Here is a 19,314-nt window from a genome sequence, read left to right as displayed (position 1 = left end):
TTGAAGTATCCCTTATTTTGCTAGCTTAGAGTTTGTTGAATAAGCCTGTTTTCACCTTCACAGTTATTAATTATTTTTTATACTTCGTATCCTTACTTGGCTTTCTATTGGATTCAACTCTGAACCTTTTTCTTTTTTTTAAGCTTGTTTATTTTGAGAGAGAAAGAAGAGATGGCATGAAAGCTGGGCAGAGGCAGAGAGAGAGAGAATGAGAATCCCAGTGGGGCTCTGTGCTGATAGCGCACCTGATCTTATGAACTGTGAGATCATGACCTGAGTCAAAATCGAGTCTGACAGTTAACCGACTGAGCCCCACCCAGGTGCCCCTGAACCCTTTGTTGTGCCCATTTGTTGTGTCCATCTTTTTAATAGATATTTTCTATACCTGGTTCTAGCATTTATTTCCTTAAACTGCTATGGCCACAACAACATACAATGTTCCTGAGGTCAAGAGAAACAGATGTAGTGTATTGATTGTGGCTTTGCTGAGGTCATAGTTAATCAAAAGCTATAACGGATTTTTCTTTAAATATGTGAGGTTTTTAGTTAAAATAAATACTCTTTATTTTTAACTAAGAATAATTCTTAAAGGCTATCAAAAACCAAAAAAAAAAAGAAAGTTTCATGTAATTCTAAAATACGTAATTTACAGTAAGTTTTGAAGAATCTTGTATATTTGTGTATGTTGTGTTTAAACAATATGCAGTAATCGTTCACTCTTAGCAATTTCTGCTTATCCTAAACCAGTGTCCCAAACTTGAATAGAACAAAGTAACTTTAAGCAATTTTTTTTTTTTTTTTTTTTTTTTTTTTTTTACCAATTTCTAAAATAAGATGGAATATATTTTTCCCCCCAAAGAGTACATAAGACAAGTCAGGCAAAACTGGTTTTAGAACTTGGGAAACTTTAGAACTTGGCTCTAGCATTTATCAGTCGTATGATCTTGGACAAATCATAAATCATTTACTTTTTCTAAGCTTCACTTTTAACATTTGTAAAATGGAGATGATAATACCTATTTTACAAATCTCTTGTGAGGATTAAATGAGAAAATGTACATAAAGTGGTCAGAGCAAAACATGGTTCATAGAAAGCATCCAAAAAATGGAAACTGCTTTTATTATACAATTGCTGTAATTTCATCATTATCGTATTATGATGATTCATACTTTTACCTTTGTCTTTTGAAGATGGCTTCTGATATTTTGATAGACATCGAAAGCGTCCTTATTGATCTCACAACTGCTACAGCTTCCATTTAGTCAAATTGAAAAATATACTTTTGGCCTAGCACTTCTATTTTGCTTTAGTCTAATACACCTCAGCTTATATGTAGGTTAGCTCTGCGTCCACTTAAAGGCCTGTTGTTTTCTTTTCAGCTAAAAGTAGAATCATGTGTTATATCCTTCTGCTAATTCTGTATTCCCCAGTACCAGCCTTACATAGGGGCCTTTTGGCAAAACATACACTTGGTTTTTATTGTTGTTGTTAAGGTGTTTATTGGATGTTTTCTAGAACTGACCTGAAAACTGATTTTTATGAAAACAACCACTTTACAGTGATCTGTATTTGAAAAGAGGTATGAATGTTTTGGATAGTGCTGGCTATTTTAAAACAGTATTTCATTGCTGAAGTAATTTCTTTTGAAACCAGAATAAATATTATCAATGTCACTAACAAGGGACTACGGCACTCCTTCGACCTCCCAAAGGCAGTTTGCCTTGAGTTCTCGCCAAAAAACACTGTCCTGGCAACGTGGCAGCCTTACACTAGTAAGTATTTTCCAATTGTAAGAATATTGACAAGATCAGTTCAATTCAGGGGGGGAAAAGAGACAGTTTACAACCTTTTAAGAAAGCAATTAATCTTTAGATAGTAAGTAGTGTTTGTGAAAATCTTTACTCAACGGTGAATCTTGTATTCCCCCAATACAATGTACTTTAAGTAATTTCAAGGTACAGTAAGTTAGTGAAAAGGTTTATCATGAGATAGAGGAAAAGAAAAAGCTCAAGGGGAATTTTAGAAAGTGAATCATCAGTGGTTACTTATGGAGAAGATCTCAAAAATTAAGAATAATAACGACCTTTAAATGGAAAACATTTTAAATAATCATTGTAAATCAAAGAGGAAGTTCAATAGACGCAACATGTAAGAAATGTGTAAGATATGACAAAGAATAGGAAGATGGTGTGCCATTTTTTTTTAACACATTTAACGATATGATGGTATGTTATATGAACATTTTATACAGCTGCACTTCATAGATGAATAAGAAAACACTCGGGGTATAGGGGCTTTTAAAAAAATGTTTTAATAGTGTGGGCATTGTTGAGTTAAATATATGATAATAGTTCGTTGTTTGGTTATAAACCTTCTAGCTTGCTTCTTCCAAGAGGCAGACTTGAATGAATCTTCTTTTTCCAAGTAAATAAATGGGAAATTGAGACTCATGAATAGTTTGTGTAACTTTGTGTGTGTGTGAAATAGAGACACACGATTGATTTCATAATAAGATAATTTAATCCATTTAACATGTCACGCTTAATAAACAAATCTTTTAAGTATTCTTAAAATCTATAGTAATCAACTCATTTCAGAAATGCTGAACTTTTGTCATGGCTTTAGGAATAGAGATTAAACCCAAAAGGGAAAGTTGATTTAAAGCAACTCTTTTACTTGATCTTTATAATCTTGTTCAAAGTTGTTTTAAGAATAAATTCTTTTTACTAACGTTAGGAGACAATTATTGCAAAGACATCTGTGTTTCTTTTAGCTTCTAAAGATGGCACAGCTGGGGTACCCAACCTACAACTTTACGATGTGAAAACTGGTACATGTTTGAAGTCTTTCATTCAGAAAAAAATGCAAAATTGGTAAATAAATGCTTTAAAATGCTAATTATTTACAAAATGTTCTAAATATCTTCATTGTATAATATTGTTTCTCAGGTACTAGTTTAGAAAATAACTTGTTAGACTAAAATCTAGATCTTTAAGGATCTGGAATATGTGGGAATGTAATAGAGTAAAAACTTGATCTTTCTTTTGTTTAATATTTGGATGAAAACGAACAATACCTTTCTTTTACAAATGCTTAACTAAAACTATTAGGAACTGACTTGACATATTTATAAGTATTTTTCTTAAATAGTAAGCATATCACAAACTTTAACAGGTTAACATGTGAGGTTACACGTGTCTAAATTTTTTTCATATTCTTTCAACGTAGGTGTCCATCTTGGTCAGAAGATGAAAGTATCTGTGCCCGAAATGTTAACAATGAAGTTCACTTCTTTGAAAACAACAATTTTAGTATGGAAAGATTTATGAAATCAATTTATCACTTACTATAAATGTATATACAGTTTTGTTGCCTTATATGGCATCATAGGGTTTTCCTAAATACTGTTAATATGTTAATAATTGCTGTTTTATTAATTCATTTGAATAACTCTTGTAAATCTAAATACTGAAGAAATTCTAACAAAGATTTGTTTTTATAATAAGTTTTTATTATCTAATAATTGCTATTAAGGCATTTGCATACCTCTTTCGGAGTTTAGTTACTATTGAAATTCTTTGATACAAATTTTTTAAATGTCTTATTGTGTGGAATTTCAAACATAAAAGTAGACACCTAGTCCCAGTAACTTTCAGCCCATTGCCAATCCTACCTCATCCACACATCTCTCCACCTAACATCTCTCTTACTGTGCTAAAGCAAATCCTAGGCATCATATAATTTTACCTGTACATCTCAGTATGTATCTCTGAAGACTAGGGCTTTTTAATTGTTTAATAGCCACAATACCATTATCACAGATATAAAGTATCTGGTCAGTGTTCAAATTTCTGATAATTGCAAATGTTTTAATTTTTTGTTATTTTGTTTAAGCTTATTTATTTATTTATTTATTTATTTATTTATTTAGAGGGAGAGAGTGTGTGAGAGCAGGGAGAGGTAGAGGAGAGGGAGAGAGAGAATCTTAGGTTTCTTGGTTTCTTTCTTTTTCTTTTTCTTTCTTTTTTTTTTTTTTTAAAGTTTATTTACTTATTTTTGAGAGAGAGAAAGAGATAATTCCAAGCAGGCGCTGCACTGTCCGTGCCGAGCCTGATGCAGGGCTCGAACTCATGAACTGTGAGCTCGTGATCTGAGCTGAAATCAAGAGTTGGATGCTTAACCAACTGAGCCACCCAGGCACCCCTCTTTTAAGTTTCTTTTAAGCTATAGGCTCCCTGTCCATCTCTTCTACCCCCACCTCGAGATTTATTATTTAAGAAACAAGGTTACTTGTCATATATTTTCTCATAGTTGAATTTTGCTATTGTATCTTGTCCTATAGTTTAACATGTTCATCTGTCCCCTAAATAGCTATTTGCATCTAGATCTGGTCAGCTTCAGTTTCTCTTTTTTGGGGAGATGAGGACAAGTCTGACTCACAAGCAGTGTTCAGTTCTTTTATCAAGAAGCACATAGTGTCTTCTTGTCTGTAATTTTGTAGGATTAGCTGATCTGTTATTTCATGACTGGTTGCACATTGGTGATTTTCCTCCTCCCTACCCTCTCATTTATAAGCTATACTACTTCTATAAAGAGAAATTCCCCCATCTACTATTTGATTACCTAGTGGCACCATTTATATAAGAAAGAACACTGTGTTCTTATAATCAATCAGTGGGATTAGATGTATAATCTCATTACTTGCCCAAGGTCACCCAGCTACTAAATGACTGGGTAGAAATTAAAATGTAGGTCTGTGTTGTTCCCACTCCACATGAGTCTACTCATGAGACTACAATGAGCAGTATTACTATATCATTACATTAATCGTTTATAATACATTCAGAATTTATCATGTTCCTATTAGTTTCATTCTTCCAACACCATTTGCTTTTTGTTTTTTTTAGACACAATTGCAAACAAATTGCATTTGCAAAAAATTAATGATTTTGTGTTATCACCTGGACCCCAACCATACAAGGTAATTTCTATGTCTTTGTTCATATGGAATTTTAGGAAATTAAACCTTTTCCTCGTGCTTAGTGACTATAAAAACATGTCCATCTTAGTTTATATGCCTCAGAAAATTAAGTGACGATGATATATATATGTGTATTTCAGGTGGCTGTCTATGTTCCAGGAAGTAAGGGTGCACCTTCATTTGTTAGATTATATCAGTACCCCAATTTTGATGGACCTCATGCAGCCTTAGCTAATAAAAGTTTCTTTAAAGCTGATAAAGTTACAATGCTATGGAATAAAAAAGGTATGATAAATACATTTTATCTCATTTATCAAGTATTCATTGAGGCTTATATTCCTATATGTATATAGAAAAAAAGAATATCAATGCTTATTTAATGAAAATTTACATGTGCTGTGTTAAATTAAAAAAATTTTTCTTATCAGCATCAGGTTAAATTGTGTTTTAAATCTAATGAAAGTTTTTTCCGTTCTAGCTACTGCTGTGTTAGTAATAGCTAGTACAGACGTTGACAAGACAGGGGCGTCCTACTACGGGGAACAAACGCTGCACTACATTGCAGTGAACGGAGAAAGCGCTGTCGTGCAGCTACGTGAGTATTCCCATAGTCTTCTTATGCTAAAACAATGGAAAAAATACTGGGCCATAAAGATGATGCAATCTAAATTCTTGTTCAAGTGATAAAACTCACATATTTTAATAACCTTTCAGGTAAAATTCCTCTTGATTAATAAACTTAAAGTCATCCCCAGACATACATTATTTTGACAGAATCCAATTAATTTAGTTATGCCAGCACTTTAGTGGGGAACTTGCTGAGTGAGGTTAATTTCATTGCAGTAGCTCTTTGGGGACTTATTTAACTTATAATGACAGGGAGTTGGTCTTGTGAGTGTAGCACTCCTTCAGAACTGAGTGTGAGGAATGTCACCATTTTATCTTTTGTTTTGATGAGCTAAATTAACTGTAGAATAAGACAGTTTTAAAACTCTGGCAACTCCCTGGTTTTTCATTTTGAATTGAACATGTAGGAGTAGGATAAACTTCCTTACAAAAAACTATGTATTCCCTCTGAAGTCAGAAAGGAAACAAGGATGTCCTCTTTCCGCTATAATTTAACATCCTGAAAGACCTTGTCAGTGTGACATATCAAAAGAATAAATGTACACTTTTGAAGGAGGAAAAACAGAATCATCTCTGTACGTATAGATGAAGTCACAGTATAAATAGCCACTTAAAAAACACAATAGAAGGAAATGCATAACAACAAAAGGCAAGAAATCTATAGGACTAATAGGAAGAAAACTTTAAAACTTCTAAGGGACAAAATGTGACCTTTATAAGGAGAATTTTATAAAGATGTCATTTCTCCAAGTTAACCTAAAAATTAAAATGCCGGTAGGTTTTTATAAACTAGGTAAACTGGTTCTAAAGTTGATTTTTTTCTAATCTTAAAAAAGTGAAAAAAGATTTTCTAACAAGGCAGAACTAATAAAGGAAAAGTGATTAATTTGAATATATGAAATACAGAGTTTTACATCGGAGGAAGAAAATTCCATAAAATAAGCCAAACAAAAGATTGGGGAAAATTTATTTAGATGGAAAAGGGATGAGCATGAGAAAGGTGAATTGTTGCTATATCAAGTAAATCAATAAAAGGCCAATAATTGGGGAGAAAAATAGGCATGGGACAGTAAAAAATAGTCCACAAAACCAGAAATAAGATTGTGTAAGTATATTAAAATGTGCTCAGTTTATAATAAAAGAACAGAAAGGAAGGCAAGACAACAATTTTTGTCTCAGCAGCTTGACAAAGATAAAAGTATGAAACTATACAGTGTGAATGAGAATGAGGAGAAAATCTGTACTCTCACACACTGTTGAGGCTCCTGGCTAACTCAGGCAGAGGAACATGTGACTCTTATTCTTGGGGTTGTGAGTTCGAGCCCCACGTTGGGTGTAGAGATTACTAAAAAAATAAGTAAATAAACTTCAAAAAAACCCTGTTGATAATATAAAATGGTACAGCTTCTCTGAAGGGCACTCTGGTAGCACATTACCAACTAAATGTATGTACCTTTGAGCAGCCAGTTTCACTCCTATAGATGTGTTTGTGTACACTCACAGTTGAGAACATATAGGAATACAGTACCATTGGAAAAGAGTGAGGCAGATCTTAGTGTGCTTATATGGAAACATCTCCAAGATAGAATACTAACTGTAACAACAAAGAACTGTGTGTGTGTGTGTGTGTGTGTGTGTGTGTGTGGTTAAGAGAGATGCTTAATTTCAACAAAACTATTCTGAAAGTATATACAGGGAATAGAGGGTTGCCTTTGTGTGGGGGAACTTATTGTGTGGTGTATCATTTTATATAATGTGTATTTTTATTTCTGTGTGCCCACATTACCTCTTCCAGTGAAAACTAGTTTGGTAATAGTAATAATAACGTGTGTCTTTGAACCTACATTGCCAAAATGTTTAAACGAAATTTAGATTCCCTAGAGGTTCTTAAATAAATTTATGGTTATACATCAATATCCATAGTATATCATATAAAAATATTTTAATTGTATCGTATCTTGAAATTGTTGGATTTTTTTTTTACTGTTTGACATGTTTATGAGTATTATACAATTGTAATTCACTAATAAATATTGTATTCATGTTATTCTTTATTGCTAATTTCGGTTTTATATTCTTTTTCTAGCAAAAAATGGCCCCATTTATGATGTCGTTTGGAATTCTAGTTCTACTGAGTTTTGTGCCGTTTATGGTTTTATGCCTGCCAAAGCGACAATTTTCAACTTGAAATGTGATCCTGTTTTTGACTTCGGAACTGGTCCTCGTAATGCAGCCTACTATAGCCCGCATGGACATATATTAGTACTAGCTGGGTTTGGAAATCTGAGGGGACAAATGGAAGTGTGGGATGTTAAAAACTACAAACTTATTTCTAAACCAGTGGCCTCTGATTCTACATATTTTGCTTGGTGCCCTGATGGCGAGCATATTTTAACAGCCACATGTGCTCCCAGGTTACGTGTCAATAATGGGTACAAGATTTGGCATTATACTGGCTCTGTCTTGCACAAGCATGATGTGCCATCAAATGCAGAATTATGGCAGGTTTCTTGGCAGCCATTTTTAGATGGAATATTTCCAGCAAAAACGATAACTTACCAAGCAGTTCCAAGTGACGTACCCAGTGAAGAACCTAAAGTTGCAACAGCTTATAGACCTCCAGCTTTAAGAAATAAACCAATCACCAATTCCAAACTAGTAAGTAAAGTTTTTTACTACTTTGGTAGGAAAAGGTTTTTTAGTGTGTGGAATTCTCAAGACCTTTTTCTCATGTATGTTCTTGTGTTACTTAGCACCTGATTAGAATATCAACTCTAGAAATCATGGAGGACCTACCATTGAAGATGGGGAACAGCTGACATTGTTAACAGAGTAGTCCATTTAAAACAGTTCACATTTTACATTTGTGAGAAAGATAATGGGGTATGACATGCTGGCTTTGTAGACATCATGGGCTCAAATTCACATGCCTGTCAGGGTAGGCTGGTAATGTAAGGCTTTGGTGACTGGGAGAGAATGGGGGAAGGAAGAGATCATGCCCTCTTTAAAGGCCATAGCAACCGCACAGCAGTAGCTGATTGTTTCCATAGGAGATTTAGGCCCAGTTTGCCAAAATGATTTTTCAAGACAAAACCAGTCTGGATGCTTATGTAAAATTGCTCGATTTTTAAAACACTGTTGGTCAAACAAAACATGTTTATTTTCCTTAGGCTGTCATTTCCCATCTGTATTGTAAAGTTATGACTAGAGCATTGGTCACATTCTGATCTTTAAAATGTGAGCATTTCAGAGCTCAGGGGAAACATTTATTAGTGATCTGAGTCTCTGTGATGATGTTAAGAAATAAAGTTGTTCTATAGGAATGAACAACAATATTATTGGTATTATAAAGGTGGCCATACAGTAGGTGTAAACTGGTTCAAGTAAATGAGGATATTCAGTCGCTTAATTATTAGCCACTCAGGGAAGTCAACACTTGTTCAAAGGATAAATAGTCCTATGCCTCCCTTGTACCACTCCTAACCCTCTCAAAAACAAAAACAGAGGAACCCTTCCTCCTCCACAAAATCTAGCAGTGGTCTGTAATGACTTCATTGAAATGTTTTGTTTAAACATTTCTGTTGTATCATTTACTAAAAACATAAAAACTTATGAACAAATTAAGCCCATTTATGATATTTGTATATAGATTAAAACAGAAAGGATATAGTAGACTTTGGATTGTCTTACCTCTATATTGAAATTTTCCTTACCTAAGATAAAAACAGAAGTGACCTCAACATATCTGGCTTTCTAAATACCTGTAAGCACAAGAGGACTAAATTCCAAATCACTGTATATTTTTATTCTCTGATCCATAAAACTCATTTGTTTTGATAGGGGGAGGAAGAGAACGATATACTTTGAAAATAGTGATAAAACTTAGTAAGAACATTTAAAACCAAAATTGTTTTACCATTTAAGATTTCCACTAAATTTTTGCTTTTGTACGTAACATGACGATTATATGATTTTATCAAATGATTTTAAATGAAGGAACCACAGGCTAATGAGAATTTTTTGTTTGTATCAAATTCTAGAAATGAGCTAAATGGCAAAAAAAAAAAATACTGCTAAGAAATTAGTAGAAACAAAGACATTCTAGTAAATAACTTCACAAAGGAGGATGGTTATGTATCACAAGGGGAAAAAAATGATGAGATTCTCTCTCTGAAGAAAAACTTTTTTTATAAATAAAAACTCACCTATAAATTATACTTAAGTATTTCTTGGCTTCCAAAATCACCCTTCAGTGCTGTAGTGTGTTCATTAAAACAGTCCCATTATAATTGACATAGATGAAAAAAATATATTAATATGGATGAAATTGTATACAATAGGCACAGTACTAAAGCCAGAAAAGCTCATGATCCGTAGTAGCTGTGTGGATATTTTTTTTCTTTTTGTCTAAAACGAAAACCTGTCGATGGCTACATTATGTTCATAACGTAGAAGAGCCTTGTAACTTATCCTTTGTGGATAAGAGCCTTGTGGAATAGCCTTGTAACTTATCCTTTCTTACATCATTTGTAATTGCTTTGTCATTTCCCTGGAGTTCTCATGAATAGAAACGTTTTTATCCAAAGCAAAGGACTATAGGAGAGCCCACTATTGAGAGAATTTTGATGTGTAAAACAAATGTTCGGCAAATAAAGCCATGTCTCAACTAACATTGCTGTGTAGATAAGAAAGTGAAAGAGACATGCCATCAAATTTGTTCTACAATTGTGGGTTCTCATATATTCAGTTGCTTCAGGTAGAACATGTATGCACACACAACTTTGATGACCTGTTACGGTTCATGCAGCTAAGATGAAGTCACGGTATGATTTCTTATTTATTCCTCCATCATCTTAAATGTTTGACCCCGCCCATTTCCTTATAGCACTTTTAAGTACAACATGGATCTGAGAGCTAGTCCTTAAGAACCTTCATGGAGATCTGGTTCTTTTGATGTGCTGAGAATGATAGAGTCCAAGAGACAGTTACCACTAAGATAACGGCAGTTTAGAGGGAAATCACTGAGTAGATGAACCTGATAAGAAGTTGTAGTACTGTCATGTATCCTGTATGTTTCCTGAAGCAGCTCCGGAGATAACGTAAACCTGTATGTGTGTATTCTTTTATTGAAATTAACTGACATGTGAAATTGTAAGATATTTAAAGTGTCTGTCATGGTGATTTGTTAGATGTATTTATTGTGAAAGGATTCCTCCCATCTAGTTAATTAATGAATCTCTCACCTCACTGCGGGTGTGTGTGTGTGTGTGTGTGTGGTGAGAACATTTGAGTTTCCACACATTTCAATTATCAACCATAGTCACTGTGTTTTATATTAGAACCTCCTTGATTCACTCCTTAATTCACCCTCTTTCTGTTGTAGAATGTAGTTGATGGATGGTTATATAAATATCTCATGATGGAAATGATGATCTGTTTTTATTGTATAGTCTGACAGGTCATTGAGTTTTTTGTATGCCTCTTCATTATGTTAATACTGGATTTATAAGTATGCGGTTAGTCACCCCTCTTGTTTTGTTTTCTTCTAGTCTGTTTTCGTTTTTCAATTTGCTTTTATTTTTAATCTTCTAATCTCTGATTTTGCATATAAAGATCTAGCAAGTAATTCTTTGTGCAGAGAAAACAAATGAGGCAACTAGGTTTCTGTTGGCAGTAGTCCGATCCAAAAAGACTCCGGAAGGAGCTACCGTTAGTATATACTTTCAGAAGAATCATGTGTCATAGTGGTACTAAGAAAAGTTCCGTTGTTGAAGCAAAACTGAAGTGAATTTTGCCAGATCTTGTATAAATGAAAGACACCATATATCAGTTAATAGGAAGATCCTTATTAAATCCATCCTGACAGTTGGAGTGTGCCTGTTACTAATAAGAATTTTGAAATATTCTTTGCCAGTGATTGTAAAACAAATTTAATAAGTTTATTCCACACTAGCAAAATTATATGATTTGTGATACCTGTTTTTAAAAATATGGACTGCATTTCACAGTCATTTATTTTACATTTTCCACAGCATGAGGAGGAGCCACCTCAGAATATGAAACCACAAGCAGGAAATGATAAGCCATTATCAAAAACAGCCCTGAAAAATCAAAGGAAGCATGAGGCTAAGAAAGCTGCAAAACAGGTATTTGGGGCACTAATCTTTTCAAAACAGAACCAGTTAAATTAGCTTAGTTTAAGCCTCAAAGTTTAAAGATTCTAGTCCTAAAGACTTGACTATTTCGTTATAAAATGTAGTTGGAGTTAGATATAAATAGCCAGAATGTCTTTCTTTTTGTGTTTGCCTGTGAATTTCTGAATAGTTCCATAAAATAAAATGAGGAAGCGAGGAAACAACCTGATCTTAAAACCTGAAACCCTGATAAGATTGTGTAGTAACGTTACTTGTCGTAGACCCTTTTGGTGGAGCCTGTGTGAAGTGGTGCAGTTTGCTCCCTGAAAGCATACGTTTGTTAAGAGAGATCAGAAATGACACGATACTAAAGCCACTTTGTTTTTCAGTATTACATTACTATAGGAAATTATTCAGCTGGGAATCTCAACACCAGAAGTACCCAAAACGGTGGATTGTTATATGATTTTATAGTTGAAAAAACACAGCAGTGTCATAATTGACAGATTATGATTGTGTATGTCTTACAGTGATGGTGAGATCAGCTAAGCTAGGAGTATCTGTTCGTGAAGTCATGGCGATCATAGTTTTGAGATTCGGACAATGCGGTCTTGCTGGCAATGCTTGAATTTTGACAGCTCTAGGTTGCTTATGTGTTTTGACAGGCAATTACTATTTTAAGGTATAGAATTGAATTATGCAGCCATAGTCTGCTAAAATCTGAGCTTCAAAAAAATCAGTGTGCTCTTCTGTAGTTAATATATTTCATCTCCAGAAATATCTTTTTTTTTAAATATAACTTTTTATTTAAGTGTATTTATTTTGAGAGAGAGAGAAAGAGGGACCGAGTGTGCATGCTGAGCATGGGAGCGGGGCAGGGGGGCGGGAAGAGCAAAGAAAGAGGGAGAGAGAAAATTCCAGGTAGGCTCTGCACTAACAGTGCTCAACATGGGTCTCAAATTATTATGCTACTTTAAATTTTAGATCTAGCAAAGTAGTCTCTATGACAATTACATAGTAAAAACCTTCTGGGTGTCTTCCTTATACTGTGATATTTTTTTTTAAGCTCCATTGTATCTTTCTGTTATGGGACAATGTGGCATATTTCATGAGACCTTCAATTCAGATCAATGACATAAAATGTAGTATAAAAGATAAAATCACATTTTGGCTTTAGCATTTTATATATCAAGGCTCTGTTGGTTGACGTACTTTAATGTTTTGATTTTAGAAAATTGATTTTTTGAATATATTTCCTGCAGGAAGCAAGGAATGAAAAGAGTCCCGATTTGGCACCTACTCCTGCCCCACAGAGCACACCACGAAATACTATCTCGCAGTCAACCTCTGGAGACCCTGAAGTAGACAAAAAAATCAAGAACCTAAAGAAAGTAAGAGACTTAAGTAAAAAGCAGATGTGTTTATTAAAAGACATACATGAGAAATATATAAAGATAGGCATCTAAGAAGTTAGAAGCAGCTCTGATTATTGCTTTCTCACTATGAAATACTATAATTTAGGAATGGCACTGGTTTTAGTTCTATTCATAAATGTCTAAAGGCTGTAAGTCTTTTTATTATTGATTTTTGGAGCAGTAAAAAAGGTCCATTTGTACAGAAATATGCTGAACTGTTTTATACTCAGTATTTCATTAGACATTTACGAGATCAGCGGGAACAGCTATTTATCCCAGTTTTAAAGGTGAAGAAACGGAGACAAAAAGAAGTTTATTAATTTGCCAAATTGCAGCCAGTTTGTGGTGATGGCCTTGGTATAAAATCGGGTTTCTGGAGCCTGCCCAGGCTGCATTATGAAGGGTCTCTTAAAGCCACAGACATTGTCTAGGTACAGTGGAGTGCCAGAGAAAACAGTGAAGTTAGTGATATATTTACCTACGAATACATGTATGTGTATACATACACGTACATATATAATACCATTACTTGAAAACTTGAAAATTTGCCAAATCCCGTGTTCTTAACATGTTTAGTTTTACATCTAAGTTTAAAAAAAGAGTTTACCTTAGCATTTTACCAGACTATCCTTGATCCAAAGGTGAGATAATTGATTCTCCTTACTCAGTTTTCCCATTTATGTGATTGAGTTGATACTAAAAAAATTTGCATTCTGAAATTACTTATTCTTCCTTCCTCTTGACTCATAATATATTTGATGTTTGCAGAAACTGAAAGCAATCGAACAACTGAAAGAACAAGCTGCAGCTGGAAAACAGCTAGAAAAAAATCAGGTCATTTTTACGTGTTTCATTCACGCATGCAGTCACTACCACTCTTCCCTTTTTATTATACACAATCATTTAATCAAGTAATAGCACATGAGTTTAAAAACTTCTTTTGAAAACCATATATTTTGTAAAACCCTTTTATACTTAAACGGAGAAGCACAGGGGAAGACCGGATGTAGACCATGGTAAATGAGAGAATCGTGATTTCTAAGAGGCATAGTAAGGCCATTGCTGCTGAAAATAAAGGCGATGTATTATAGTAGATAAACACAAGATTCTCTTCCTTCCTATATGTCAGGTTGCACTGCCCTGTTTTTATTCCTTTCTCGCCTTCTGAGGGATGCCGAAGTATAGAATGAAAATTTATTGGACCCTCAGGGTTGCAGTAAGGCGGCATTTGTGCTTTGCCCCCTTGATTTATACCACGCAACAAATTAAAGCTTGTTACTCTGTATTTTTAAACCTGTATTTACCAGTGGATCTGTTAAAATGTCAGAAATACACCTTTTACAAATTTTTTCTGCTTTGTTGTTTTGGGTAAAGATCCAATAATTACTTTATTTCATTTCCTATTTAATAACTTTGTTGTTTGAAACTTTTCTAGTTGGAGAAGATTCAGAAAGAGAAAGCCCTTCTCCAGGAGCTGGAAGATTTGGAATTGGGTATTTAAACATTCACAGAAAGCCAATTGTTACCAGAAATCAGTGCAAACACATTTTCTGATAAACCCATTGGTGTACATGAAATACCCATGTACCCACATTTAATGTTCATCTATAATTTTAACCATTTATCCAAGATTCTGCATATGTATAAAATTATTTAATAATGTCTATTAAATTGATTTTTACATCCTGCATCCTATGCCATGTCAACACATGATGTAGAAAAGAAATACATGAATTTCTTTAGTAAGCCTGACAGATTGAAAGACGATGTCATTGCTTTTTTTAGTAGAGGATAGTATTTACCACATATGTGAATAAAAACAATTTAAATTTAATCATTGTTGGCTTTGTTATAAGTTGCTAAGTTAACAGATCCTTTATTAATTTACAAGACAAGTTTGGGAAATTTTTCCTTTGAATATGTAATATGGCTTTTTTCTTATCCTAAAGCATTCTTATACTGTCCAAACTTGAAAGAAAAGCCTTAAATATCAGATTTTACTAAATATATTAAATTGATTATATTATTTGTAGTATTTGGAATAGTTTTTCTGGTTCTAAAATACAGACTTTAAAAATGGAAAATAGTAAAACATTTTATTTTGGTATTTCAAATACTAAATCTAGTGATTTAAGGATGAGGTAGATATTTTCCAAACATGAACTATGATTATTTTGTTGTAGTCGAGTCTTGATTGTTTTGATTGTTTATTCATATGATGAAAAAAAAAGATGTAATGATAATGCCAGACGCTCATCTATCAAAACTAATTTATATTTGGTTTCAGAGTCTATTGCAATTAATTTTTTTAATCAGGTTTACATTTGAAATTACTTTTCTTTTTTTAAGGTTGATTACTTTAAGTAATCTCTACACCCAACATGGGGCTGGTATTCACAACCCCCAAAGATCAAGAGTTTCACACCCTTCCAGTGAGCCAGCCAGGCACCCCAACACTTGAAATTACTTTTCATTTGCATCGATGACCCGTTTTCCAAGAGGTAGTATTTAAACTGATAGGTAAAAGAATCCAGAAACACCTTGAGAAACAAAAACAGATAACTGAGTTTACTGACACCCCAGAACTTCTAATAAGATTTGGTAAAGACCTAATTCATTAAAATTTGAGTGTTATTTTAAATATTTTGTGTGGAGAGAGAGAGAGAGAGAGAGTGTATGTGAGTGAGTGAGTGAGTTTGAGTGTGAATGCACACACATATAATTGCTTTCAACATTAATTCATTTCTGATAATAAAAACTTAAGCAGATAGATTACTTTTACGGTGTATTACCTTAAAAATCGTTTTTCTAATAAAACATTAACTAATGCATCCTGAGACAGTGTAATTTTTTTTGACCTGGCAGTCTATTTTTAAAAAATTAATTACCCATTTACTGGGGCGCCTGGGTGGCTCAGTAGGTTAAGTGTCCGACTTCGGCTCAGGTCATGATCTCACAGTCCATGAGTTCAAGCCCTGCGTCAGGCTCTGTGCTGACAGCTCAGAGCCTGGAGCCTGCTTCGGATTCTGTGTCTCTCTCTCTCTCTGCCCCTCCCCTGCTCATGCTCTGTCTCTCTCTGTCTCAAAAATAAATAAAAACATTAAAAAAAGTAATTACCCATTTATAACACAATTTACAGTAACCATTAATAATTATCTTTAAAATGTTTATCTCAGAGGTAGTATCTTTGACTTTTGTTTTAGTCAGATGCTTTTAAATTGTTCCAGGCTAACTGTTCTTACCAAAATTCTTAGGCTCATTTTTTAGAATTGTCTTTATTTCTGTAGTCATCTAATCCATTCAACTTTTTCCAAGGAAATGTTTCATTTCTGAGCACATGTCAATATAAAAATCACTAATAGGTTCTTTGACTACACATTTTGTTTGATTTTTAGTTTAAACATTATCTTCTGGGAGTAAGAGTAAGGTGATGGGAAAAAAAGGGTAAGGTTATAAAAGTCTGCTTGAAAATGAGATTTTAAATACATTGGTATTCATTATAAAGGAAAATCTATAAATCCTTGATTCTCATAAAAATCTCCCTTGCTCAGAGTGTCTCAAAAATGCATTTGGCGTTTGCCATAAACATCTCTGAAGAGCATTATAATCTTGAGGGGAAGCACTTCAGTAGACACAAAGGCTCTCCTTATCTTTTCATGAGTTAAGCAAGCTTCCCAGTGAGGGAAGAGAAAAAGAGCAAAACCCAACACCATCACTTGAAAAAAAGGAATTCTTTTCTCAGAAAAGAAATAGATAATCTGCATCAAAACATGCTCTGTATGTTACCAAAAAAGTAATACTGAATATTGTCAAACTAACACTGTATTTTTCATGTACATTTAAAAATACGTAAACTTAATAGAAAAAGTCTAGCGTGAACTGAGGACATTGACTATGAGGATGGAGGGCGGTCAGAAGGAATGTTAGCCTTATTTGCTGTGCTTACTTTTTTTATATAAAGGGGATTATAGTTTTGTACAGTTAAAAAATCATAATCAGCTGAGATTAGACTTCAGAACAAGAAATAAGAACTGTTCTTGCAGTTCAGTTTGTGACTGCCATACACCTTTCATTTCTAAGATGCGGACTCAGTGTTAAGGAGGTTGAGTGGAATTCATTTACTCTTTGGTAGCATATCTGATTTCCGAGGTAGCATGAGAGGGAAGTAAATGTCTGCAAAACTGTGTGATGTTTAGGACAGTGAAAAATTTTAATAAGAAAATGGAACGCTATGCAACCTTATGAAAATGATGCTGCAGCCCATAGCTTCACAACTACAGCCCGTGGGCTAAATCCCGTGCAGCACGGCGTAGTTTGTGCATTTTTAAATGATTGGAAAATCACAAGATAATTTGGTGACGTGAAAATTACATGAAATTTAGATTTCTGTATCCTTAAAGTTTTTTCAGAATACAGCCATATATGCTTTCATGCTACAACTGCAGTTGAGTAGGTGGAACAGGCTGTATGGCTCGCAGAGTCTAAAACATTTCTCCTCTGGCCCTTTCTAAAAAAGTTTGCTGACTTCTACTTTACAAGAATACAGAATAAATGAAAATAATTATAGTGCAGCATACAGTTATTTTGCTTCTTATAGTCTCCACTATATAAATTCCCAGTAGTGGCCTTGCTGGGTCACATCATATTTAAAAACTTAAATGCCCCCTTATTGTTTTTTTCTTCACCAATCTCACCTCTTTGGGTTTTTTTTTTTTAGTCAATCTGTGTTCATCTTGGGCATTGCTATCTCTCTGAGACTATTGTTTTTATTTGATAAAAGTATGATCGAGTTACTTGAGTGAATACCATGAATGATTACAACTTGGCATCTTAACACCTAATTTTTTTTTAAGAAACATGACAATGGACCAGATTGATTTTGATGAGGATCTAACCATTTAAACCTTTATTATTCAAAGGGTTAATGAAAAGACTTCATGGGCCACCAATCTGCTTCAGATAAACTGTTACATTACTTTTTTAAACTAAATACTTCCTGAATTTATACATCCTTGGCAAGTAAAAATATGTGTAAATTCCAAAAGAAATTTCATATCAGAAAGTCTGTGAAACGTGAAAAAAGTAAGATGTTGAGTTTTCCCAAAGTAAATTGTAAGGTAAACATTTTAATCTTGGTCCCTTCACTGTCTAAAGACCTAAAGACATGTCTGTTGACAGCCATAGTCCTGCTGAGACTGTCTAACCCCTCCATCGCATGAGGGGTCAGCCACAGGCCCCAGCAACATTACCAACCACTGTACAGGGACAACCTAGCCACATTAGGGTCAGTAAGGTTAGGTGTCAGGTATGGGAGCCCTGCTGCAGTTGTGGGGACCTATTTGCACTGAAGGCTTCTTAACGCAGAAATGACTGCCTACTCAAATTAGCTGCTCGATTTGCTGTCTCACCGTGCACTCCTTCCCTTTCTATTGCTCTACCTGGTTCCTGGAGCCTCCCTGGGGCTTGGACAGCTCCTGTCTTTACTTCACCTTTTTCTTGGTATGTTGCGGAGATGACAGGTAAGCCAAATAGTATTTCTAGAGTTTTTACAGTTTCTAGGCCATTGCCATCTTTCCGGTGTTACCATAGATTTGCTGCTTTACCCCTTTCCTGGCATTTCTCAAGGAGAGTGGCAAATTGGTGCTTTATTTTTCTCTCTTGAGTTAGGAGTCAGAAAAGCACACTTCTAAAAGTTTTTATGGTATGTCTAATATCTTTATCTTTTAGGTGCATTTGAAAATTCGTTTTAGGGGCGCCTGGGTGGCGCAGTCGGTTAAGTGTCCGACTTCAGCCAGGTCACGATCTCGCGGTCCGTGAGTTCGAGCCCCGCATCGGGCTCTGTGCTGATAGCTCAGAGCCTGGAGCCTGTTTCAGATTCTGTGTCTCCCTCTCTCTCTGCCCCTCCCCCGTTCATGCTCTGTCTCTCTCTGTCCCAAAAATAAATAAACGTTGAAAAAAAAAAAAAAAAATTCGTTTTAGCTAAAACAATTCCTGATGTGGCCACTAGAGGGTCCCCCAAATCAGAGCACTGTGTATGGAAATTAAAGAATTAGAAATTTAACAACAATCTGGAAAATATGTTCACTCACTTAAAAGTTGCAATCTCGTAGACTGGTTTGACAGAGAAAAAGATGCACAGGAGATGCAGACAGCAAG

The 19,314-nt window shown here is 34.4% G+C and overlaps 1 protein-coding gene across 4 annotated transcripts in view; it reads left to right on the top strand.

Annotated features, from left to right (window-relative positions):
• The window catches only part of EIF2A (eukaryotic translation initiation factor 2A), a 31,592-nt gene extending 15,603 nt beyond the window's left edge, over positions 1 to 15,989 (top strand). For 3 of the 4 annotated variants that reach the window (XM_045503285.1, XM_045503286.1, XM_045503287.1), the window contains 11 exons: positions 1,655 to 1,773; positions 2,775 to 2,874; positions 3,230 to 3,312; positions 4,909 to 4,982; positions 5,123 to 5,267; positions 5,461 to 5,577; positions 7,696 to 8,267; positions 11,642 to 11,755; positions 13,006 to 13,134; positions 13,927 to 13,992; positions 14,594 to 15,989. In XM_045503285.1, coding sequence (XP_045359241.1) covers positions 1,655 to 1,773; positions 2,775 to 2,874; positions 3,230 to 3,312; positions 4,909 to 4,982; positions 5,123 to 5,267; positions 5,461 to 5,577; positions 7,696 to 8,267; positions 11,642 to 11,755; positions 13,006 to 13,134; positions 13,927 to 13,992; positions 14,594 to 14,659 — 1,585 coding nt within the window. In that variant the 3' untranslated portion in view covers positions 14,660 to 15,989. The remainder of the gene's footprint in view (positions 1 to 1,654; positions 1,774 to 2,774; positions 2,875 to 3,229; positions 3,313 to 4,908; positions 4,983 to 5,122; positions 5,268 to 5,460; positions 5,578 to 7,695; positions 8,268 to 11,641; positions 11,756 to 13,005; positions 13,135 to 13,926; positions 13,993 to 14,593) is intronic. The other variant, XM_045503288.1, reaches the window with a different exon arrangement.
• Positions 15,990 to 19,314: the final 3,325 nt, after the last annotated feature.

The sequence above is a fragment of the Leopardus geoffroyi genome, chromosome C2 (assembly GCF_018350155.1).
Source record: "Leopardus geoffroyi isolate Oge1 chromosome C2, O.geoffroyi_Oge1_pat1.0, whole genome shotgun sequence".
In the NCBI taxonomy this organism is placed as follows: domain Eukaryota; kingdom Metazoa; phylum Chordata; class Mammalia; order Carnivora; family Felidae; genus Leopardus; species Leopardus geoffroyi.
Note: the sequence above shows the minus strand (reverse complement) of the source record. Positions and strands in the feature narration are given on the sequence as shown.